This window comes from Pyxicephalus adspersus, chromosome 10, assembly GCF_032062135.1.
Source record: "Pyxicephalus adspersus chromosome 10, UCB_Pads_2.0, whole genome shotgun sequence".
Lineage (NCBI taxonomy): Eukaryota > Metazoa > Chordata > Amphibia > Anura > Pyxicephalidae > Pyxicephalus > Pyxicephalus adspersus.
The window spans coordinates 6095491-6121113 of NC_092867.1; the positions used below are offsets into that span (position 1 = coordinate 6095491).

The 25623-nt window shown below is 39.7% G+C and overlaps 2 protein-coding genes across 2 annotated transcripts; both read right to left on the reverse strand.

Moving 5' to 3' along the window:
- Positions 1 to 5167: 5167 nt before the first annotated feature.
- LOC140339396 (transient receptor potential cation channel subfamily V member 6-like) lies at positions 5168 to 18746 on the reverse strand. The gene is made up of 15 exons (XM_072424096.1): positions 18724 to 18746; positions 18008 to 18105; positions 15999 to 16121; positions 15588 to 15728; positions 14272 to 14370; positions 12887 to 13059; positions 11748 to 11894; positions 11385 to 11597; positions 10828 to 10914; positions 9616 to 9692; positions 7777 to 7942; positions 7514 to 7580; positions 6631 to 6899; positions 6368 to 6474; positions 5168 to 5414 (listed from the first exon to the last, which is right to left on the reverse strand). Exons 1-15 carry the CDS (start codon positions 18744 to 18746, stop codon positions 5168 to 5170), a joined length of 2037 nt encoding a protein of 678 aa, XP_072280197.1.
- Positions 18747 to 24684: 5938 nt separating this feature from the next.
- LOC140339889 (olfactory receptor 5F1-like) lies at positions 24685 to 25623 on the reverse strand. Its single transcript, XM_072424802.1, has one exon. The coding sequence runs from the start codon at positions 25621 to 25623 to the stop codon at positions 24685 to 24687; it is 939 nt and encodes a 312-aa protein (XP_072280903.1).

Genomic DNA, 25623 nt, shown 5'->3' on the forward strand with positions numbered 1-25623 from the left:
TACTTGAATTGCTCTGACGCAAGTTTATAGATACTTTGTATTTTTCAAAAAATAATTATTTCCTGGGACAAGGGCCCCACGATAAAGGAAGAACAGATATGTCTTCTTGAAAACCTTTAACTCAATGAGTTGATTTATGCTTCAATCGAAAAACTTGTGTTGACCTTCTGCCAGTATTATAGTCTTACTTGAGTAGAGGACATGGACATTTGAAGATTTTGGACAACATGCCAAAGATCAAGAAACCTGTCATTTCACAAGAAGTTACCTTTTTATGTTGTCATGTTCTATACCTGCCGTAAATGCTATGCAGATATTGTCTTGCATGTATGTATGTATATGTATAGAAGGACTATATGATGAACTTCAGCTGGGATTACCACGCTGATCCTCTGCCAAAAGTAATTAACTGAGCCAAGTACTTTATAAAAAATATGGAATCTTGTAGAACAAACTGTAAAAATCCTTAATAAAGCAGTGTAAAAAATACAATTTTGAAGGGTAATATTTGTCCTGGCTCATTTTTCAGGTTCTTTAAATTCCTGGTGCTCAACCTGGGGCTTGCCCTGGGTCACTTGTTGTCCTTACTGTGGTGATAATGCAACTCCGTAGAGAAAAATGTTTTCTCTTGCTTCTAGTTAGCATTTTTATTTATAATTTAAGTAAGAAGTTCATGTAAACCTATTAGGATATCCTTAATTAATTAGGGGTTAAATGTAGATACTGTAAATTATCTTTTTTGTATTATTGGGTAGAGTAGGGAGGGTTATAAATGTCTTTTTTCTGCCTGCTTTCCCTAAGCAGATCACCTTTCAATTGGAAGAGGAAGCAAATCAATCAAGAGGAAGCAAAAAGAAATGTTTTTATATGCTTTCCAATACACAGTACAGTGCTGACAAAGCAATCACCACATGCTATAAATATATATACAGTATAATATAATAATAATTATATTAAAATTATATATATATATATATATATATATATATATATATATATAACGCTATGTAATAAAACAGTTTGATGTTCAATTTTGTATTAATTACTATGAACACTGATTACTATATGACTTTTCATTAAATATGCAATTTGTAGAAGGTGATCTTTATTTAGTTTTGACATTTAAAAGTTGTCCTGTAGTTCTCTTCTTTAAGGATTCAGGTGTTCTGTTTGTATCTTGACCTGTAGAAATAATAAAATAAAAATGATAAATCGTATGGTATGGTACGGTAAGTCTGGAGGTTTGGATAAGCAATGATGCCAAGTTTATCCTATCTCGACATTCAGCCTGAACCACATATTAAGCCCCATAGATGACTTTTCATTATATTATTTCAGCCTAGGTGTCAATGTTTTATAGAATGTTTTTTTTATAAACAAGTAGTAGTAGAAAAGCCTCTCTTCTGTCAGCATTTTTTCTATGAAGAAGCAGGGATCGTCCTGTAGAGTGCTTTGAGATGTCAGATGTCATTGCAGGAGCATTTGACCAGCAATTGATCTGCTTGGCATATTTGACTTGTGTATTGACTTGTGTCTTGACTTGTGTCCATTGACTTGTGTATGTATAAAAAAAAAAAATATATATATATATATATATATATATAAAAAAAAAAATATATATATATATATATATATATATATATAAATGGATCCTGTAGTTTATAGAAAGTCTCTGTTATAAAAGGTCTGTATTCTAGAGAGCATATAATATATAGATTCTTTATTAGACTTCAACAGATCCAAGGGGTGCATTGTGTGCAAAGAATAAAAGAAAACAATGGAGAGGACATCTAAACATACCCCATTATACACCCCACCCCCTTCAGTAACAGGGCCCCCTCTATCTTAACCCTACCAGTCAAAGATTATTACTTCAAGCCACCCCCTTAAAGTATCCTACCCACTCTACCACTTCACTTCCATTACCAAATCTCTCATACACCCTTCTCCTCCCCTCGATTTTGTTGTGGATACGTTATCTCCAGGAATGGGGGCTAATATGGGGCATTTGTTGTATTGTCTGTTCTTTTACTCACTTGAGTGAGGTGGACAGGTGCCTTGAGGCACATGGTGAGTTCCAGTAAATAGTTGTCTTCCACATAGCTTGTTGACTTATCAATGCAGTGTATTTTTTATTTATTTTTTTATTGATATGATACTAACTACTTTTCTATGTCATGGCAATCTATTGTTAAATATTTATGGACACCTGACCGTCACAACTATATGATCTTGGACATCTCATCAAAAAACCATGGACAATAATAGTCAGTTTCCCCTTTTCCTCTGGGTGTATATTAACCTCCACTGGTCTGTTAAAGAGGAACTGTACTCAAACAAAAAAAACACACCTTCAATCCCGCAGGGCTGACTGATCACTCCGGCCAAGTCTGGCATCTGGTCCCGCATCGTCCCGACAACCGTTGCGAAGCCGGCACTCCAGGGGCTGCCATCTCCATTCTTCATCCTACATCACCCGACCCAGACGCGAGATCGGGTGGCATAGGATAAAAGAAAAACTTTGCCGATCTCATTGTGCATGCGTGAGATCGGCAAATTTTCCTCTTTGAGCTAAAAGGCTCCTTCTACGCATGCCTGAGATGCTCGGGCATGTGTAGAAGGAGCACCCAAGATCCTCAAGATGCCTAACGTAGGTATCCCGGGAGGCTTTGCGTTCCCATTCATTCTCAACCGCCTTGACGGCCGAGAATTAGAGGGCAGTGCTGCACCTTTTTTTTTTAAAAGAAAAGAGGGTGTTGCACCTAAAAAAAAAAATGAATTTATACTTTACATAAAAGGGTTGTCTATAGCTACGCTTTAAGGTGATTTTGGAGTGTCAGTGGGAATCTGTATCCTTTTAACCAAATAATTCCTTAGCTCAGGTTCTAATGATGCACAAGAAGACCTAGCTTGCAAATCAAAATCCACATTCTAGTGTTCAGCAGACCAAAACATGTACATATGGAGCTGGTTTTGTACACACGGGCACAGTCATGCTGGAACATAAAAAGAAGAAAAAAAATATTCAAAATGTCTTCACGTCACCCTTCACTGGATATACCCAGACTCATTTGGAGGGTAGATCCTATTTTTGTCTGTATAGTGCATCCTTTCCTAACTATTTTTTAACATGGGGAAAAAAACATCCAGATCCTAATGTCACTCTTACAGATAGCCCAAAAAAATAATTTGTGTCAATTAAAGTGACCTGAAAGGGACAAACTGCTCATTGTAACCTCTGAAGGAACCCTGTTTGAGAAACACGTATAGTGAAAATATAGTGAAATAGTCATGAATGGTGCTTTTTTGACGTTCCCTACATTACTACAGCAGATCATTAGACAGTTAGAAATGATTACACTGAAATAGTAACTGTTGTTCGTGACCTTACTAATATTCATATATAAACATTGAGCAATAATGCAAGAATGACCATTATCTGCCCACACAGGGTGGAGCTCTGTTGGGCAGGTTGGGTGGATTCTTTGCTCGGGTGAGGTTAATTTTCTAATTTCTTTCTGTTCTTTACAGGTATAAATGTGGTAGGTGCATATTTTGTATTTGGAAGGTGTAAAATGCAGGAGATGCATATTTTTGCTGTTTTTACTGGGTGGCATGATTTACATATACACATTAAATATAATTGTCTGTGTTTGTTTCTTGTATGTAAATGTGAAGCAGTAGTTTTTATCTTATATGATGGGTGAAATTCTTATTATCTGTTACTATTTGGTATATAAGGACACTACACAGCACCATGTTTCTTGTCTGGCATTTCTCAGAATTCTTTTCCTATTCTGTATGGTAACTGACAGCCATGGTTCTTAGTGCTTATATGGTGTTTTACATCTATAGCTATATTTAAAGAAACATCCACCTACATACATTTCTTTATCTCAAACAGGCCACATCCCTAACATTCATAGGAAAAAATATGCAATGAAAGACACAGGACTTTAAAAAGCCAATACCATCAATATATTACAAAAATACAAAATTTTATTAATAATATTTGGGAGCCGATGGAATAGGAACATGGTTGTGCTGTTGGGCTGTATGTTCGTATATCTGTTTGAGGACTGAAGGACATGAAACTTAGCATTACTGTGATTTATATTGAAAATTGAAAGAGATTACTCACTAATTAACTAAACGGATTATCTATAGCTGCCTACTCTATAGGTCTAATTTATTAAAGTTTTTCAAGACTGGCGAAGATAGACATACCTTGTGTTTCATAATTCATTTTTCACAGTCCCCCCTTCCCTTTTTTAACATATCAACATTTAATCACAAACAAAGCAACAAAGCAAAAAAAAAAAAAAAAAAACATTATGGAGCCTAGACATTCATTAACTTCTGGAACAAGCTGTGCTTGATATCCAAAAAGAAACGACTGCAAAGTTTGTCTTGGTCATTAATGAAGATGTTGCAGAGGAACTCAGCTGTGTTTAGCAAAATATTTCTTCTCCAAGTCATGCGAATCATCCCCCTTACCGCTATCAAACCTCCGTCCTGCATACGAATGAGCAGGGAAGCCCTGTTCGTATCTTGGAGTCATCGGTATGTCAGATGTACCTATCCCAGGGACTACCTGTGTGTATATATATATGTGTGTGTGTGTGTGTGTGCCTGAATAGGTGCTAAAGGTGCTATATTCTTCAAGACAATGCCTACCTTTTACAATGGACATCAATCACCACAGCATACCTTGTGCACTTTTCACCTATTGGATTCTGCACCTACCATTAAAAGAACTTTTGGTTAAGCTTGCCTTCCAAACCAAAATTTCCCAGTCCTTTACTGATACAAAGTGCCTTTCTTCTCCATTTCAGAAAGTTTGAACATGTACATGGTGCTGGAACCAAAGCTAACACAAAAATAGATTACGTGTTTATTTGTACGCCTTCTGGGTTCCTGCATAGGAATAGGGGGGTGGGGGGTGGATGCACTGGAAGCCCTCTTGAAGCCAAATGCTGGGATATAGGAACACCCAAAACTTTAAGCAGACTGTTCTTAAACCAGCAAGCAGCCTTGAGATCCATTAAAAAGTCCAAGTTTATTCTTCATTTTAGGTGCAATAAAGTGCATTCTTGCATTCAAAAAAGTTCTCACATGCATGGCAAAACATATAATGGATGTAATGGTAAGAATGAACCTAGGAGCTCTAAATGTAATAGACCTCCTGTTCTGAGTCTCTGGGAAGGGCAGAACTTCCTTGCAATTGATCGATGGTGGCCCTGCGGAGGATTTGCCAGCCCCGACTGGATCTTCTTTTGGCTTGAGGGTCTCCTCCAATGTCCATGTTACTGCTAGCGGTAGAATTCTCCCTGAGAGCATGCGTCTCCGGTGATATAAAGCTCTGTGTAGGCAGGGACAACAGATTTTGCTCTTCCTGGGTTTCTTTCTTAACACTAAAATAAAAAGGAAAGAAAACACAAATAGTTAGAATGTTTACCACCCAAAATAATTGTAAAATGAAACACCTACTGTTGTGATTCACCAACAGTACTATATGGCAGTTTAGCATCCAGGGTGACATAACTCTACAGAACCTGCAGTAATGTGGACTATATACCCTACATACACTGAACCAATGTCTTCTTGTCTTTGGACCGATAGGCAGCATGCCCATGGTCTTGACCTGAACCCCGAGATTAACTCCTGCCTACAGATATTTTCTTCTGCAGGTCATAAGATTACAGTAAAGACACTCTTCTGGTTTTCTGTGATTGGCCCCTATTTAGGATTTTGGGATAGAAAGAATTAGAAGAAAGGGTTTTGGGGTAGGCAGGTCTCTCCGATGCATTCTTAAATATATTGTAGGATCCCCATATACATTTTTAAGCTATTCATAATCTATGCATTAATATACAAGGTCTGATTTTTACATCAGCCCCTCCAACCTCTTTCCAAATTTCCACATTAAAAGTTCGAAAATATACCTGATCCTATTTTCCACCTATACGTAATAATTAGGTATTGTCACAAATTCTCCGGTGAAATCTTGGGAACACTGAGGATCCAAAATCCCATGAAGATGTTCCTGAAGTGCACTAGGGCATTCTCTTGTGAGATTTGACGTATTCCCATTTCCCAGGATCTCATCAACAGAAGCGTCACTACAATAGAAGATCTCCACGTAAGTAGAGAGAGGAACCTAGCTATTATTTTATCAATTTCCCAGCACTAGAGGTTCAAATGGGTCAAGTCTCCCCATTCAAAACCTCTAGTGCTCTCTGATTGGTTGAGGAAGGGAAAATCCTGATGACGCTCAAGCGAAATTGCCGGAGGCATTCTCATTAATCCCTATACATTACTGCAGATGTAGGATAAGTACATGTAAAATGAAAAATTGTACATTTACCATAAATACCAGTGATTCCCCAGCCCATATTCAGATCCACAAACACCGAGACGAGGTAAAAAGTAGTAAGGAAGTTTACTCTCCAACATCACCGTGGTTGCTGCAAGCTGTATGGTAGAAAATAATAAAGTATGGTTGTATGTAGTATGATACACAGTGAGTTATAAAAAGCAGATCTACAATTTATTTCTTATTTCTATATTTTTAGTTACTCACAAAACACAAATGCACTCTTGGATAATAATGTCTTCTTTTCAACTGACCTGGGCCCTCCAAAGCTCATCCCGCTCCTGAGCCACTCTCCAGTGGGTGTCCCCCATCATGGCAATTATTAGGTTTAGCATCAAAAGATTGGAGATTAAGGTGAAAGGAAAGTATACCACCCCATACATAACTGGTAGGTCTACGTCATAATTGGCTGGGGAGTTGATGACATTGATAAACAGTTGGTATGTGCTGTAAATTGACATAGCATAGCTGTAAAACACTCCCATCTTTTCTGGGTCCTCTGTCTGGAATATTACATAGAATGCTAGGACGAAAATAAGAAAATAAATGTAAGTTAATAATATAATGGACACTAAAAGTCCCATAAAGCCCCCAAACTACAATTACTCTGCCTTAACTTCCCCCACACCCACCCTTGTTGCCCTCCTGCAACTTTTTAGTCCTAAAAAAGATGACTTCTTGAACACTTCCTTCCCTATGATGGCACCTGATGATCTGCACCTACTATTTCCTCCAAAACACATAAACTGTCTTAACTATTCCATGAGTTGTAATCTTAACCCTTATTTTCCATGGATCTACCATATATTTCATCCACTAACCCCACGACCACCAATACCTATCCGAACCACACTTCCACCAGAAATACTAAAAATTCTGCTCTGCTTCTACATTGTGGACTGCTGCCTACTATCCAGTGGACCTTACTCCCCTGACTCCTGGCCTAAAGTGACCATACTTCAGCAGCCCGTGTCTCATCCTTTTCCTCTGTTCAAGGACTAAACAAACACCAGGATACCCATTGTCAGTGTAGACGTGGGGGGGGGGGGCATGCACCCCTATTCAATTACCAGCCATGTAAACAAACCCCAGAGGTTTTCCATTGTTTTAAGTGATTTTGTGGACCAAAGTTCAAACCTGTGCCAAAGCCGATAATGACCACCATCATGAGCCAGAAAAACCTCAGAAGATCACCAAATATAATCTGAAAAGCGAAACAAATTTATTTTACAGGTTACAGAATTGCATTTTAGGACTCAAAATTTACTATCTGGCATATTATGCCTACTCAAGCTCATTAGGTCCTTGCTGTGTCCAGTGGGGAGCATGGCCAACTCTTTCTGGGTTCATTGTTACTCTATAACTACCTAAACACAGCAATGGAGTGCTTGGTTACTGACCTTATGTATCATGACAGTAAAGGGTCCCAACATCTGAAATCCCCGAGCAAAATACATAGCATAGCACCAACCGAACACCAGAGCAAGAGACATGGGAATCACCTCTCCATCCGAGTTTGTCAGTCTCAGTACGAGTGTCAGCAGCACTGAGCAGCTAAAGAAAACCCTATAATTATAACATAATGTATGTTAATGTATGTTAATTGTATGAAAAGACCAGGAATTGTGGTGATTAGTCAAAAATAGTCATTAGTAAAAAAAAAATTGGAAAACTAGGCAAGAACTAAATAACCACGGTGCCTCAACACCAAATAAAAAAATAATAAAAACTATAACATATATAGTAAGAAAGGAAAATAGCGACAACTTTTCAGTTCTTACAATCCCTGAGCAGGGCTGTATTTACTTCTGATGCCTACACTTGGTATTATATATATGCCTGTACCCTGCTCACAATACATACACCTAACCCTTGCACTTAGTATGTTACATACACCTAACCCCTGCATCTAGCACTTAGTATGTTACATACACCTAACCCCTGCATCTAGTATATTACATACACCTGTCCCCTCCGCTCAGAATGTTACATACACCAGAACCCTTTATTCAATATTAGGGATGAACGAACAAGAATAATAAGTTCGATCTTGTGGCAATTCGGGCCTTTCTGGTTTACTAAAAATGTAAGCGAGAACGACCTTCTGATTCGCCGAGAGGTGGAGCTTTCACCGAACAGAGGGATTTCCAGGGCTGCATCATGCAGCCCTGGAAATCCTCTACAATCCCCAGGCACTAGAGGTTAATTTACCTATAGTGCCCCGGGGTTCGCACACTTTTCTCAATGAATGCAGCCACAGCTGAAATCATTGAGAAGATGCCCAGCACAGGAGAAACTCCTGACATTGTAATATAAGTAATGAGTTAATATAAGTTACAGATACAAATATATAATTTGTAAGAGATACTTATAATACAATGTCAGCAGGTTCTCCTTTGCCTGCATCTTCTCAATGATTGCAGCTGTGGCTGCATTCATTGAGAAAAGTGTGAGATCCCCGGGGCACTAGAGGTTAATTAACCTCCAGTGCCTGGGGATTGTGCGAACAGGAAGATTTCCAGAGCTGCATCATGCAGCCCTGGAAATCCTCTGCGATCCCCGGGTACTAGAAGCTAATTAACCTCTAGTGCCCCAGGGATTGCAAACGGAGATTCCCAGGGCTGAATGCAGCTCTGGGAATCCTCCTGTTTTAATTTCCTCTTCCAATGGTTTTGCAAAATCGGTTCGCCGAAATTTCACGGAACCATTGGAAGTTCAAGGAAATTTTCGTGACAATGCCAGAGGCATTCTCGCTTACCCCTACTCATTATGTTACATATACCTTTTTTCCTCATTATGTTTGTTACATACTCTCATCAATACATTATGTAAACCTAACCCCTGTGCTCAGTATGTTACATATACCTGTCCCCCGTACTCAGAATGTTAGATAGCCAGATATGTATATGACATATACCTTATTCCTGTACTATGTATGTTACATACTCCTCACCCTTGCTTTCAGTATGTTATGTACATTCAGCTTCTACACATTCAAACCCAGGAATGCCCTTCAGGAGTATGAGGTCCATCCAACACTTTTGGGGGGAGTCCACTGATTTCCAGTGATGCACAGTAAATAAAACAGTAATATACTTTAATCATTGCAGTATTCTCTCCTTCTGTAAGCTTTTTATCGTTGTCAGATGTGCAAGTCTTGATTGCCTGACAATACTGATCCTTTTCTTTGACATCGCCCATGATAAATGGTTAAAAAAAGGAATCTCCTGACTACTCACAGAATAAAGTGAAAAAGTCCTCCTGAAACCATGTCTTGGAGTAAAGAGATACTTCGAGTACTCATTAGTACGGGGATCTGTGGAACATCAACAAGACCATGTATTCAATTCCTTGAAAACACAACTTAAATATGCAAATCTCATTAACCCAACACCCAGTCTGTTGCCCACAAGTCTGCGGCTCAGGCCTTCTGACAGGTGGGCCACGGCTCTGGCCACTCCCCAGTGGGGTCAGGAGAAGGACCCTGCTTTTGGGGCTCACCGGCCAGAGCCGTGGACCATGTCTCCAATACCCATTGCAGTCTCCAGGCAGTTGGCAGATTGTGTCTCTGCCTACGATGGGAGAGTGGGTAGGTTTTGGCATCACTCTGGGGGTTTCTTAGCCTTTGAGTGACACAATGTTCCAGGGTCTGTGCTTTTAGTGATCTGCGTGCTCCAAAAGGTTGGGGACCACTGTTGTGATCAACTAACATAACCACCACTTTCATGAATGACCTTTGGTTTCTGAAGACTTTTTACCATTTATAGGCAAGCCTGGGTCAGATTTTAAGGGCAACTTTGTAAATGAATCTGATTTTGAATTTTTTTTTGTTTAAAAAATGGTATAGCTATTTGCTTTTTGCAAACCCAATGTGTTTATTGCTCATCTACAGTTTGCCAAATTTATGTTACAGTGATCAACCAAATAGCTAGATAGTGCTCCCAACTTGGAGAACATAATAGACTACACTTGGAGAACAGTAATTTAATTCAACTTTTCCATCCATAGTAAAAAAAAAAATGGAACCAGTAATTAATGCTGGCTTGGCCACGGCCACATCAGGTTCCCACATTCAGACACGAAAGTAAACATTGGGCTGCACGCCTTGGTGAATCAATGCTATGCTGTCTAATAGGGCATAATCATAGAAACATGGGGTGGTATGGTGGCTCAGAGGGTGGCAAGATCATGGAGTGGAGATTTTTCCACACTTCTTGTCTTCTGAGTCTTTAGTGGACACCTAAGACACTTAAGGTAGTCAAGATCTTGATAGTCATAATTGTGATCATGGTTACTTTAGGGTAACATATCTACATTTTCTTTTCTTTCATTAAATAGAGTTTATTGTGTTCATTGAGCTGGTCGACTATAAGCCTTGTCTCGTCAGAAAAGGCCATGCTGCAAAGTTATTATATATATATATATATATATATATATATATATATGATTACCTCAAGAAGTAACATTGCCAGCGCTCCAATAATTGAGATCAGCTCCCCCACTAGTCGCAGTTCGTCCATTGGCGTTGAATACGATTCCTGAAAATGATACTGGATTTAATATTAATGATAGTAATATTAATATAAATGTATCATGGGTCAAGAAAGAAATGGGTCAAACAAATAAAAGGCCTCATTAAGCTTTGAGAATTAGTACACATTTTGATGATCGAAAGCCCTGTGGAGGGATGAAGATCAAAGAGGTTGGGGGGATCACTATTTTAATTCAATCACTGGTGTTAGTATAACTTGCAGCTTGAGCATTTGAGTTCTATAAACAACAGTGCTTAATATAAGGGAAAAGAAGCCTAAAGAGCCATCTGCTGGGTAAAAATGAAAATTCATAATATTAAACTGTAATATTTGTATTTACCTAACTAAAAAAAGGATTTATTGTTTTTAGTCCCGAACATATTAAAGGACAAGATTATAGTCAATGTCCTTATGTAACCCTTATAAACTTATCTAAAAAAGCTTGAGATATCTTCACATATTGGTGAAAGTCCTACCAGAAGATTCATTTGTTGTAGCATGGTAGTGTCCCGAGGGTTTGATGAACGGTTCTGTAAAGGTTTGAGGGGTCGGTTGGCACAGCAGAATGAAACACAGATCATGTACAGCACATAGATGGCTGCCATTGTCCAAAAATATGGTCGCCCAAACCTCTGCCATTTTTCATTCAGCAGTTCTTTAACAGGGGAAACATCCAGAATTCGCCGTGCCTGTTGAAAGTAGAAGTGTTTTAGGTATAACAGGCACATTTGGAACATATATACATTTATTTGTTGGGGGAATGGCTATTCACAATTGATAGAAATCATTTCTTGACATTCCACTGGCCCCTTCCATCGTGATATCCATTGAACGTGTACCTCTGCCTTCTTGGATGTTACTAGGAGGTGAAGAACTGAACCCGACGTACCCCAAGAATCGATCTCAGTGAGGTCGTAGAGCATGTAGCTGGTTGGACCCATTAATTGAACAGTCCGGACTCCCTTTTTCAGAAGGTGCTGAAACATCTAAAGAAATTTTAAAAGTATTTTTAGTTATTTTAAAATCTTGTGTAAAAGTAGATACCACCAGATCATTCATAATGCCTTTGCCAGCCACAAAACCTTCCTCTGCGGACCTTTTTGAAAGTAGTTCCTCACTTTTAATGGGGACCTAACTCCCTGACTTAAGGGCTAAATACAAATAACCCAACCTGGCCCCGATCTGTCCAATAAGAGTTCGTTGGCGAAAAAATAAAAAATAAACTTTTAGTAAAGATAAGGTTATTGAAGGATATTAGAATATGTCTCCAGACATACCAGACCATATGACTGCTCTGGAGCCCAATACAATTATTCATATTACTAGGGACCCTGTAAGAAAGGAGTCATTATGTATCAAGAATGGAATTGCTATTAAGTTTTAGATATTAGACAAAAGAAGAGGCCCTGTTGTGCTTTTTTATTGACCCCATTTTACATGGTTATGACCCTCCCAGCACAGGTAATAGAAGACATTTTGCAACATATATACCGGTAGGTATAAATACATATCTGTGAGCCTGATTTTTTTCATCAGTGAACCTGGGTGATCTAGCAAACCTGGAATGTATTTCTTAAAGTCATTTTCTATTTGTTAGCAATGTTTTCAATCCTGGACCAAATCCATTTGAGGTTCGCAGGATCACCCAGGTTCACTGATAAAAGTGTATCCTCTCTAGTCTTGGAGAGCTTTATTAAATAAGGCCCTATGTCTTTTGCATGCAGTACATTTTCTGAACAATTCCAGAGAATAAAACAATTATAGAAAAGCAACTTAAGATACATTATATTCTATGACTCAATATGGATCTCAGGAGGCCATAACTTGCAAAGATATCTGAATCTCGGTAACTCACAATCACTTTGCTACAATAATTTATAAAATTGAGTTTGCAGTATTGAGCTATGTGAACGACATGTATTATGTAAGAAGAAAAACACAACACATTTGGTTTTAGAAAGTTTGGAAAAAACCTTACAGTGACATTTCCTTCTGCTGCGGCCATCTTGAGTGGTGTCAGACCCTGGTTATTCAGAATCTGGTCTAAACTTGGGGTTGTCTGTTCAGTGTCCAGAGACAAGAGGAGATCGTATATCTGACAGGAGAGAGTCTTGTTGTGCTGGAGGGTCAGAATGTGCAGCACTGTGTTTCCTGTAATACATAAACAGAAAGTCTATCTAAAGTCTTCATACTGACGTTTCTGGCTAAACAATGATTTAGCAGTTATCTTTGACAAAGAATTATACTTCTGTAGTATCAAGTTATGGCCCAGCCAGCCACATAAACCTAAAGAAAATGGGATCCATTCGGTTAGAGCACTTCTTTTATTGCTCCATGGTCCACTTCCAATATCACTTATTGTAGGCACCTTTGGTGGTCGGCAGAGGTCAGTTTGGACATTGTGACTGGTCTGTGGCTAATCAGCCCCAAATGGACAAAGCTGTGATGCGCTATGTGTTCTCATACTATTCTATCATGGCCAGCATCATGTTTTTCAACAATTTGTAGATCCAACCGAGCCAAGCTACCCCCCCATCTTTTCAAAAGGAATTCCTTGGTGTGTAAGGAAAATACACTTACTACATAGGAGATTGACATTTGATGGAACCTAGTCAAGGATGGCAAGCAGACCATATGACTGCTCTGGGGGGGGGGGCATAATATTGAGGAAATTCTGTTTCAAGAATAGAATTGCTGTTGATGTTTAGATTTTAGGGACAGTAGCTCTTCGGTTGGATCTGGCATAATAGACAGGCCTCTGCTCCACCCAGCCTCCCATTGGATGTCCATGACCATATCAACAGTTCTATCCTTGTGTTTTTCTTGTTCATAGATACTGTCCACTTCATATTGGATACCCCCTCAAGATAAGTCGTTACTGAGATGCTCTGACTCTGTTATCCAACCATCACAATTTGGCCCTTGTCAGACACTTGCCTTGCTTCCAACACTTCATCCACCAGAATTTACTATATAACTGCTGTTTAATGTATCCTTTGGCAGGTTCCATTGTAATCAAGTCATCAATAATATTACTTGTAATTGGTCTTATTATTTTAGCTGATCAATGCATATAATTATTGGTCCAAGGTACGGGGAGTACTGGAGCAACTCTGAGCTCAGGAAAAAGGAAAAAGTATGTATATACCATGGAGTTGGGGGTGTGGAGAACATTAAAGAGACCTTGCGTTGACAAAGCACGACTTTACAATAATAGTGCAGCTTGGACTTCAAGAAGATCAGTGCATCTGTTGGCTGATAAAATCATTATTATTAATGTGTTAACATTGTATTTGTATATGTGGAAGAAGTTACCTTATTTTAGGTAATGATGCAAAGCCAGAACCCAGCCCTTTCACTCACCCCAGCAGTCCTGAGCACGTAGGTTTACTCCGTTTTCAACCAGTAGTTTGATGATGTCTGCATTTCCAACACAAGCAGCAAAGCTTAAAATATGTTCCCCTGCGAAGGAAGACAATCAGCTTAATATTACATTCAATTTTGGATGGGTGATGATCTGATATCAATAGGGTTCAGAAGGCAAGAATAGGGTTCATAGATCATCCTAGACTGGGACAAGGGGTCCAGTGGATGCTAACAGGACCAAGCTAATTTTTTATTTGCTTTTGCAAAAATCAGGGAATACCATAACTGGTCAAAACTGTGCAATAAAGATATGCTTTCAGAGGAGCTCACAATCTAATTTCCTTACCAGTCCAATGGCCATACCATAATCAATTTAATTTTGAGGGTAAGTCAACTAACCTACAAGTATGTTGGGTGGTTAGATGTGGGAAAAAAATTATGAAAACACAGGATGAACCCATATAGATCTTGCCCGGCCAAGATTCAAACCTGGGATCCTAGAGTTGATATTTTGGAGTTTTAACCACTGAGCCACCATGCTTAGGATCAAATAATTGCGGCTATACCAGTATAGCAAATGCAAAATGGGAAAGCTTACTGCTTATGTTGTTTATTGGGACAGTTAAACAAGTCTTTTCCTAGCACTAGAAATTGTTATGGAGTCACCAAACTGTATTTTTTCACTGGCATTTTGCAGATGTGGTTGTGTTACAGTTTTTAGTCTCGGCGGAGGTGGTACTCTGCTCAAATGCATCTATGGGCATAGGTAGGAATGCTTTCCAAATGTCTGGTAAGAATTTATTTTGAAAGGCATCAATACCTATCTAGTTCCTGTACAAGACAACCAAAATACTAGAAAACCACTCTAAAGAGCTCAGTGGTAACTGCACTGCAATACCACCATCAGTATGATAATGATGGGATGCAAGGGCCATTGCTGGTACATTTTTCGGTCACCATCTATTTTGATCCATTTCTTCGTATATCCCAATACATTTTCAGGCTGGAAGGAGTTCATAGAAGTTCTCTCTTGCAGTAATCGAGAATTGTCCTGCAAACTATTAATACATTTGGCCTGATTTATTATAGTTTTCCAAGGCTGAAAAGGATACACTCAGGAGTCATCCAGCAAACCTGAAATGGATTTCTTTAAAGTAATTTGCTATTTGTTAGAAATGTTTTCACTCCTTCACCCGATTAATTCCAGGTTTGCTGGATCACCCAGCTTCACTGATGAAAGTGTATCCTTTTAAGCCTTGGAGATCTTTATTAAATGAGGCCTATTGATAGAAAGCTTGTGATTACTGATGTACCAAAATAAAAAAGGCCTTTTGGTTTCTGAATAAAGAAGCTGCCAGTGGCCCTTGGAGAAGACACATCAGCTCCTCGTTGTATCAGCATCTTCACAAGGTTCATGTTCTGGTTCACTGTGGCAATATGCAGTGCTGTCTGTCCTGTAGGTAGAGAAGAGACATGTTACTAACCATATTATTAGATTGTAAGCTCTTCAGTATCAAATCAGACTTTCCTTTATTCTGACAAATTAAAGAGACCATGTCACCAGACCATCAATTTCAGCAGCAATCTTCCCATAGGATTATTTGTCCTTTTTATAGACATCCAAAAGGGTTGGGAGTGCTGCTGGGTTCCAGCACCAGTTCTGGTGTCATCCACCCACTTCTGAAAATGAAGTCTATATTTATTCTGCATTCATGCATACCAACCTTGGTAGAGCTCAGAGGTCATGGGGAGGTTCAGAAGATATGGAGCCTCAGTTAGGAGGATCTCAGCAGCTTCCAGGTTGTCATACATTGCTGCCATATGTAGAGCTGTTTCTCCCAGTGCCCCTAGGGGAGACAAAGTGCATTGCAGTACAAATGGATACAAATATTAAAGAGCACTGGTACAGGGATGCTTAATATATATGGCATAAGATGTGCAGTTACAACAAAAAATGTGTTCTCTAAGGAGACCCTTTTCGGATGCCATTAATATAGTCTCTTGTATTCTTCACCAGGGTCACCAATGAAAGGGTGACTATGTGAAACCACAACTTGACTTAGGATAAGATATAAGCAAGGATCTTCATGGCATAATTACCACATATAAATTATTGTTTTAATAATAATAATAATACCAAAAATAACAAGGTATTAACAAGGTAAGGTATAAAGGTATTTATAAAGCGCCAACATTACTCAGCACTGTACATTAAAAAGGAGTTGTATATGACATCCCCAGATAAAAAAAATGAAACAGGAGGAGGGGATCCTGTTCTGAAGAGCTTACAATCTAAAAGGTAGGGGATGTGAAACACAATAGAAGGGTGATATGGATCGTTGCGTGAGTAGTGAGGGTTTAGGAAACAGAAGAAGATGGGTAGGTGAGGTTGAAGCGTTGCATTTTGAGGGCTCTTTTAATGGAGCAGAAAGTAGGAGCAAGCCGAATAGGACAAGGAAGACCATTCCTGAGAGTCGGGGCAGCTCTAGAAAAGTCTTGGAGCCGTGCGTGTAATGAGGTTATGAGTGAGGAAATCATTATTAGGTCATTGGAGGAGTGAAGAAAGTGGCTGGGGGGTATTTTTCTATCAGGTCAAAAAAGTAGGTGGGACAAGAACTGTGGAGGGATTGAAAAGCAAAGCACAGGAGATAAATTTGATTCTAAGGTGAAATGGAAGCCAATGGAGAGAACTACAAAGAGAGGCAGCAAAAAAGGAGCGGTGGGAAGGCTGTGTATGGGGTAGGTAGTCGGGAAGGCTGTGTATGGGGTAGGCTGTGAGTGGGGTAGGTAAATGGGAAGGCTGTGTATGGTGTAGGTAGGTAGGTAGGCAAATAGGTAGGTGGGAAGGCTGTCTATGGGGAAGGTAGATGGAAAGGCTGTGTATGGGGTAGGTAGATGGGAAGGATGTGTATGGGGTAGGTAGGTGAGATGGCTGTGTATGGGGTAGGTAGGTGGGAAGGCTGTGTATGGGGTAGGTAGGTGAGAAGGCTATGTATGGGGTAGGTAGGTGGGAAGGCTGTGTATGGGGTAGGTAGGTGATTCCCAATAAGCCATTCTGACAACCCGTTGGGAATGTGGCCCACTGTGTACCTCAACAATGGAAGTTAATGTTTAGTTTGCATATTGGTAATCCTAAACAGTAAGCAATGTTCCCAATGGCTGGTGGTTGTTAGGAATTGTTCCTTAGGAATGCTTCTTCCCTTTAAATTTACCCAGAATGCCTATAGCTGCAGAGGTGATTGAGTGTTTTATATAGCATCTGTTGCTTGTTCAGAATGTGTATACACACTAATGTACACAGTCTTGGCAAAGGTTCACCTAATTGTTTAGTGGGTCCTGCCATTCCAGCAGTAAGAGGACTTTGCTTGTGGTTGCACTTATTGCTTTTCCATTAAATCCATTGTAAATCTGCTGTGCAGTCAATGGCCTACACTCCAGGGTGCTCTGACCCACCTTAAATTGGTGCATTGGAGATGCATGTTGGGTAGGCAATTATCGTTGTATTACAAAACATTAATTTGCACATATTGAGTGTGTTAACAAATGTTTTTACATAGGTACACTGTAATGCGCATTTCATTGTGACCAAACCCAAATAAAAAATAGAAACTTTGGTCGTCCACAATACAGCACAGACAAAATTGAAAGTTTACCTAGAAAATAAATAATTGGCAACTCCTGGAGGTTACTCAAACAGTTTTATATGTAATTTCCATGTATATTTTTTTTTTACCTCTCTGGAAAGGGTCACATTTCTCTGATGCTAAGATTTCCCTTAGAAGTTCCATATTATTTTCTTTTGCAGCCAGAAGAATGGGCATCTCCTGGATCCTGAAACCCCAAGATGAAAACACTTTTAGCCAAGTTCCTTTATTTTTCTCTATATACATAAGCTCATTTTACAAATAATTTACAAAAAATATATGCATGATAAAGGATTATTAAAGCACTATGGGTAAACTAAAAATATGAGCATAACTAAATTTACACATAGCCATTTACACAATGACCTATAGTGGCAGGGCTGGTTTTCTAATTGGCAACTAACCTTTTCAAAGGGAATGTTTAGCAATGGCTATATATTAAAGCTCAGCTCTGGATAAAAAATTCAATAATCAGTCCTTTAGAGGCGATGTACACAGATATCTTTTTTTATTGTTAGGTGCCCTCAATCTGATAAGGATAAATTCTGAATGTAGGCCCTAACCGGCCAATTTCTAAAGGGGCACTATAATGGCACAGGCATTGAGACTTTGCCCTTTGAAAAGCTGTCATTCAATACTCCATTGGTCAAAGCTACACTATTCTACTTGCCAAATTTGAAAGATCTTACCCATCAATCACAAAAAAATTGGTAAATCGTAGGGCCATGTCACTACATGAGTTAGTGGCAACTTTCTTTAAATGACACTATAAATGTTTATCAGCAAGCTAATGAGATGGTATTACCTTCTTTGTTGCAAAAGGTCCATGCTAGCTTCTTCTTCCGTCCACTCTATGCCTCCAATATGGAGGCATAGCTCATTCATTGTCTTCTTCTTCATTGTCCTTTTTTTCATGGTGATATCAATCCTATATTTGTCAAATCAACCATAAACCATCATTGGATATTAGTCCTTCTGTTCTTCTGTCAATAGTGCTCTGTATATTAATTCTATCGTAAAACCCAAATCCACAAGCTAAATCTAACAGAACTTACTAGTTAATATTCAATAATAATTAAATGTTTTTATAATCAGGAATTCTTTTTTTTAATATTAATAAAAAGGATTTATATAGCGCCAACATATTACGCAGTGCTGAACATTAAATAGGGGTTGCAAATAGGGATGAGCGAGCAAGATTTTGTCCGTTCTCTGCGAATTCGGCCCTTCTTGCTTACCGAAACTGTAAGCAAGAACAGCAGGTGTAAATTGGCTGATTGAGATCGATTGAAACAAAAAAAGTCCCGCGGGCTGTGCTGATCAATGAATTCAGCCACAGCTTCATTCATTGATCAGCTCAGAGTGCGATCCCCGGCACTAGAGGGTAAATAGGGACAAGTCTCCCCATTCAAAACGTCTAGTGCTCTCTGATTGGCTGAGGAAAGGAAAACTCTGATGACCCTCAAGCATCATCAGGATTTTCCTTTTCTTAGTCAGAGAACACTAGAGGTTTTGAATGGGAAAACTTGTCCCCATTTAACCTCTATTGCCTGGGGATCGCAGTGGATTCCCAGAGCTGCATTCATTTATGCAGCCCTGGGAATCCTCCTGTGTGCGATCTCCAGACACTAAAGGTTAATTAATTAATCTCTAGTGCCCAGAGATCGCACACAGGAGGATTCCCAAGGCTGCATGTATGAATGCAGCCCTGGGAATCCTCCTGTAATGATTTCCTGAAACCTCCGATGGGTCCGCAAAATCAGTTCGTCGAAATTTTGCGGACCCATTGGAAGTTCGGGGAAGTTTTTGCAAGAAAGCCAAAGGCCTGCTCGCTCATCCCTAGTTGCAAATGACAGACAGATACAGACAGTGATGCAGGAGGAAGAGAGGACCCTGCCATTTTGGTCACCATCTAGCTACCCAATAGGCAATTTCGGAACATTTTTGTGCTTTGAATATTGGTGACAGGGACAGAGATTGCTACCTGAGGAAAAGCCTAAATAAGGGTCCTCAAAGTAGTTCCACAGTAAGTTTTATATACACTTTAGGCAGGGGTGTAGTGGGGTGGGCATGCATGGGCACTCCACACCCTCACTTTTTTCAGGACCCCCGTATAGGCTATCCCTGCGTGCTCGCCATGAATAGCCTTCGCTATTACCGTGCCCCCTCTTCTTTTTTTATGACTACACCGCTGACTTTAGGCAATTACTTTACAAGCATATACGTTTATCAAATAATGCGTCAAAACTGAGAAACAGGGACTTGCTCAAACCATAAAACTAAAATATTTTCCTAAATAGCCACAAATATTTTAAATCTGATCGGTGTTCTTCAAATCTTTTTGCTAATCCAGATTTTACTTGGTAAAAGTAGCACTGACACATCACTGTGTTGTACATAGTTTGTATAGAGATTAGATGTGAGGATGGGCTCAGCTGTACCAACCACTACAGGCTGCCTGCAGAATATGTACAGAAAATGGAGGATACAAGACCAATCACCCTGCACAAGGAAAAAGAGCAGCATTGTCTTTATTACAAAGGAAGTGTTACACACATGATTACTGCACAGATTTGTAAAAATTACACAAAACACACAATTCCAATACGAGTTCATGTGTCTATTGTATATAGAAAATTTTTGCCTGTGCTTCCCAGTGTTCACCTTACACAGTCCTTGAGATTCAGGATTCTATACAACACTGGGGTCCCTGTCGGAGCAGTGTTATGATCTGGGGTGCTTGTGGAGATGGTGTTATAATCTGGGGTGCCTGGGGGGGAATTAATATGATGTGGGGTGCCTGTGGAGGCAGTGTTATGATCTGGGGTGCCTATGTGGCCAGTGTTATATTCTGTCTATGGGGGCAGTGTTATGATCTGGGGTCCCTGTGGGGGCAGCATTTTGACCTGGGTTGCTTGTTGGGGCAGTTTTATGATCTGGGGTGATTGTGGGGGCAGTGTTATTATCTGGGGTGCCTGTGGGGGCAGTGTTATCATTTGTGGGTGCCTGTGGAGGCATTAATATGATCTGGTGTGCCTGTGAAGGCAAAGTGTAGTCTGGGGTGCCTGTGAGGGCATTGTTATGATATGGGGTACCTATTGGGGCATTGTTATGATCTGGGCTGTCTGTGGGGGCAGTTTTAAATTATGGCTGCCTGTCAGGGCAGTGTTCTAACCTGGGATGCCTATGATGAAAGTGTTATGATTTGGGGTGCCTGTTGGGGCAGTGTAAGGTCTGTGGTACCTGTAGGGGCAGTGTTATGATTTGGGGGTTGCATCTGGAGGCATTGTTATGATCTAGGGTGCCTGTGAATGCAGTGTATAGTCTGGGGTACCGGTGGGGGTAGTGTTATGATCAGGAGTGCCTATAGGGGCACTGTTATGATCCGGGGTCCCTGTGGGGACAGTGTTATGATCTGGCGTGCTTATTGGGGCAGTGTTATGATCTTGGTACTTGCGGGGGCAGTGTTATGATTTGTGGGGGCCTGTGGAAGCATTAGTATGATCTGGGGCGCTTGTGAAAACATTATTATGATATCCGATGTCTGTGTGGGGCATTTTTATAATCTGAAATGCCTATGGGAGCAGTGTTATTACCCAGGGTCCCTGCGAGGCAATGCTATGATCTGGGGTGCCAATCAGGGCCAGGATCTAACCTTGGATGCTTATGAAGGTAGTGTTATGATTTGGGGTGCCTATCAGGCAGTCCTATTATCCGCAGTGCCTATAGGAGAATTATTATGTTCTGGGGTGCCTGTGGGGGCAGTGTGTAGTCTGGGGTACCTGTGAGGGCAGTGTTATGATCTGGGGTGCCTGTGAAAGCATTATTATGATATCCTGTGTGTGTGGGGACATTTTTAAAATCTGGGGTGCCTATGGGGGCAGTGTTATTATCCAGGGTCCCTGTGAGGCAAAGCTATGATCTGAAGTGCCTATCAGGGCCAGGTTCTAACCTGGGATGCTTATTATGGTAGTGTTATGATTTGGGGTGCCTATGGGGGCAGTGTTATTATCTGCAGTGCCTATGGGAGAAGTATTATGATCTGGGGTGCTTATGGGGGCAGTGTTATGATCTGGGATACCTACAGGGGCAGTATTATGATCTGGGAAGCCTATGGGGGCAGTGCTATGATATGGTGTTGCTTTGGTTTGTCAGGTCTAGATTTAACACCTTAGATTTAGGTTTTGTGTTAAAAATTGTCTCTCTGAATATATTGAATGACCAGGGTTCCAGACCAGACCAGAATCCAGACCTGAACCATATGTAGAATCTTTGGTATAAGCTGGAGAAAACTTTAAACATTGATCCGACTGTCCCATTTTCAAGAACTTGGGTAAAGATAAATGTTGTGACATTGCATAAGCTTATTGAAATGACCCCACAACGAATGTATGCTAAAGGTGGTCCAACTAAACATTGGAGCATGTTGCCCAGGCAGTGTATTAATGATTTGTCTTCAGAACAACCAATTGCTGAAACCTTCACATATACCTGAGTATTGTAAATGACTGTACAAGCCATAGGTAAAGGACATTCTAGAAACATGCACTCACCTTTGCTTAGACGTCAGTAGTTATAGTAAAGAAATTCCATGGATCTTGGGTGAAAGGACAAATATCCAGACGATGGTTCTCCATATGTATAACTAAGCTGATTTCATTCTATACATATATAGAAGCGCAGAGGTTGATAGGGAGAAGGTTGCTTTGCGTGTTTAATGGTGTAGACACCTTCTGCTGATCTTTACCATGCCATCGGAGGACATGCTGCTTTGTGTGTACAGATAAAAGATTCTGCGAGCGGAATGATTGACTTGTCAGCAGAGGAATGTGGTTTTACCTGACCAGGTAATAGAATCCAATACAGTACATTGCATACTGTACACAGACCACACTGCACCGGCCTGATTGGCAAGATGGGCTCTTAAAGAGGCAGCACCGCTTTTTTTCTTTTAAAATAGAATTAAACTGCTTTGAAAAGAAACTGGGACAAAAAGACTAACAAAAAGTCAGCAATATGTTATGCAAATTGTACATGATGTGCTAGAATGGCTTGGTGTTCAGGTTTGGCACAGAACTGTCCTGGGATGAATTAGCTTCCAGGGGCATGAACAGGCAAATGAAGGCGGTTGGGGACCCCAAACCTGGACGAAGAAGAAAGCACAGGAGGCCTGAGAGCAGGGTGATCACAGTGTGGAGGGATTCTTTTGCTATAATCAGCTATTTTGCATAATTGAACCTTGCACTTTTTAGGTACCCCAACATTTTTGGACGTTTAGTTAGGCTTTAAGCTGCTAACAGTTATATTCACCAACAGAAATATTATATTATGCAGCCCTATACATAGTCCATAGTCATATAATTAACTGTCCCTCAAAAGGCTCACAAGTTAATGTCCTTACCAAGGTCAATTTTGGGTGATCCAGCTGACCTACCAGTAGTGTTGGTTGAATATCCCACTACTCAATGGCTATTCGATCGAATAGGCCAATTTCGTTCGGGTGATCGAATGTCTAATTCGACACCATTAAAGTCAACGGGGGGGAAAATTCGATTTATTTTGCGGGACTGTGTAGAGCTTCTACAGCCTACAAATACATTTAAAAAGATACATAATAAAAAGATACATAAAAAGATACATAATAATACATAATACTAATATGTACCCCTGTACTTATTCCCCATGGTTGGACATCTGGAAGTCCCCTTGTTAAAGGGGCCTTCCAAAATTCAGAGCACCAAATTTGCGTGAATCCTATGTTTTTCGGGTCGGGTCTATCCGAATTCGAACGGCCATATTCTGGTCGAATATAAGGACAACCCGAATTCAAACACCAACACTACCTACCAGTATAATTCCGAGATTTAATATGTTGAATATAATCTTAATATATCAAAATATAATATTATATAATAACTAATAAATAATAAGTACTCCAGGAAGTGGATGGTTCTCTTGGATGATACATGAATAATGCACTATTCTGCTGGATTGAAGCAAAAAAAAGCAGAGAAAAGCATTTCATGGGGGGTACTAAGATTTCTTTAAAAGGTAAAACGTCTTCCCAATGGCAGGCAATATATCATTCTTCCCATGGACCACAAATCTAACAAACTGTGAGCTGTTGATAAAGTAATTAAAGCAGGGGCTTCCTGAAAATTATTTGAAGGGGTTCCACCATGTTAAATAGGTCAAGAAACACTGTACTACAGTAAGCAAAATCATATTTTACTTTAAGAAAAACACAAAATAATAGTTTGCAAAACATAATTGGATAATTCTTTATTCTTTTCTAATAATTTACCTTTATTGCATCTTACTGAAATAATAAATGTAATAATATAAAGATTGAATGAAAAGTTTACTGTAATAACACTTTTGGTTCAATTAAATACATTTTTGCAGAGATCTATAGAGCGGAAGGAAATAAGAGGCTGGACCTGCCCTCCCCTACCAATGCTTTCAACCAACCCATTCGAGTTGACTGACAACTATGACTGCTGACATACTAAATATTTGGGAATAACTGTAGTATATTCTGGAAATAATATACAATATCCTCCAATTGAACAAGAACTTGCAATAAAAATCCTGTAGCCAGGTTGTCCAACCTGTTGTGCCACTGACCCACCGTCTTATCCAGGTTTATTGGATCACCAAGGTTCACCTGTGATAGTCTATCTTCTCCTGTTTTGGGGAGTTTTTATAAATCAGGCTGATCACTTTGCCTAAAGTGTTCCTTTAACATTCCATCACCAGAACATTGTTAAAATGATTTACACCTTAACCCTCTTACAAAATCTTTCAAAGCTTTCCTAAATTCTTCATTCCTAAGAGTATATATCAGAGGATTAAGCATTGGAATTAATATACTGTAGAAGACAGAGGCCACGCGATCTTGCTGTAGAGCATAACTGGAAGATGGTCGGAAATACATAAAGAGGACAGTCCCGTAGAAGATGGTGACGGCTGTCATGTGAGAAATGCATGTTTTGAAAGCTTTATACCTTCCCTTAGATGAGCGAATTCTCAAAATGGCAAGAACAATGTAGGTATATGAGACCAAGATAAGTATTAGACAACCTACTGTGCTTAGACCTCCTAAGACAACAAGAACGATGAGGTTGATGGATATATCAGAACAGGAAAGTTTGAAAAGTGGTGGGATGTCACAGAAAAAATGATCAATGATGTTGGACCTGCAAAAATGTAGACAGAAGACAGAAACAGTGTGGATAAGAGCCGTCAGAAATCCTTCAAGGTAGGCAGCAGCCAACAACCGGAGACACAAGATGATGTTCATTCTGACACTGTATAGCAGTGGACTACAGATGGCCACATAGCGGTCATAGGCCATGAGTCCTAAAATAAGACATTCTATGGTCGCAAAGGACACAAAGACGTACATCTGTAGGGCACAGCCAACAAAAGATATGGCCTTGGCATGGCTCAAAAAGTCTCTCAACATTTTTGGGGTAACTGATGAGGAATACATCAGGTCTACAAATGAGAGGTTGCTCAGAAACAAATACATGGGTTTGTGAAGATGCCTGTCCACCAAGCTCAGAGTGATAATACCAACATTACCCACCACTGTTGTGATATAAACATTTAGAAATACAATAAACAGAGGAATAAACAGTTCAGTCCGGTCAGTGAGACCCGCAAGGATAAATTCTATCATGGAGCTCTTGTTCATCTTCAT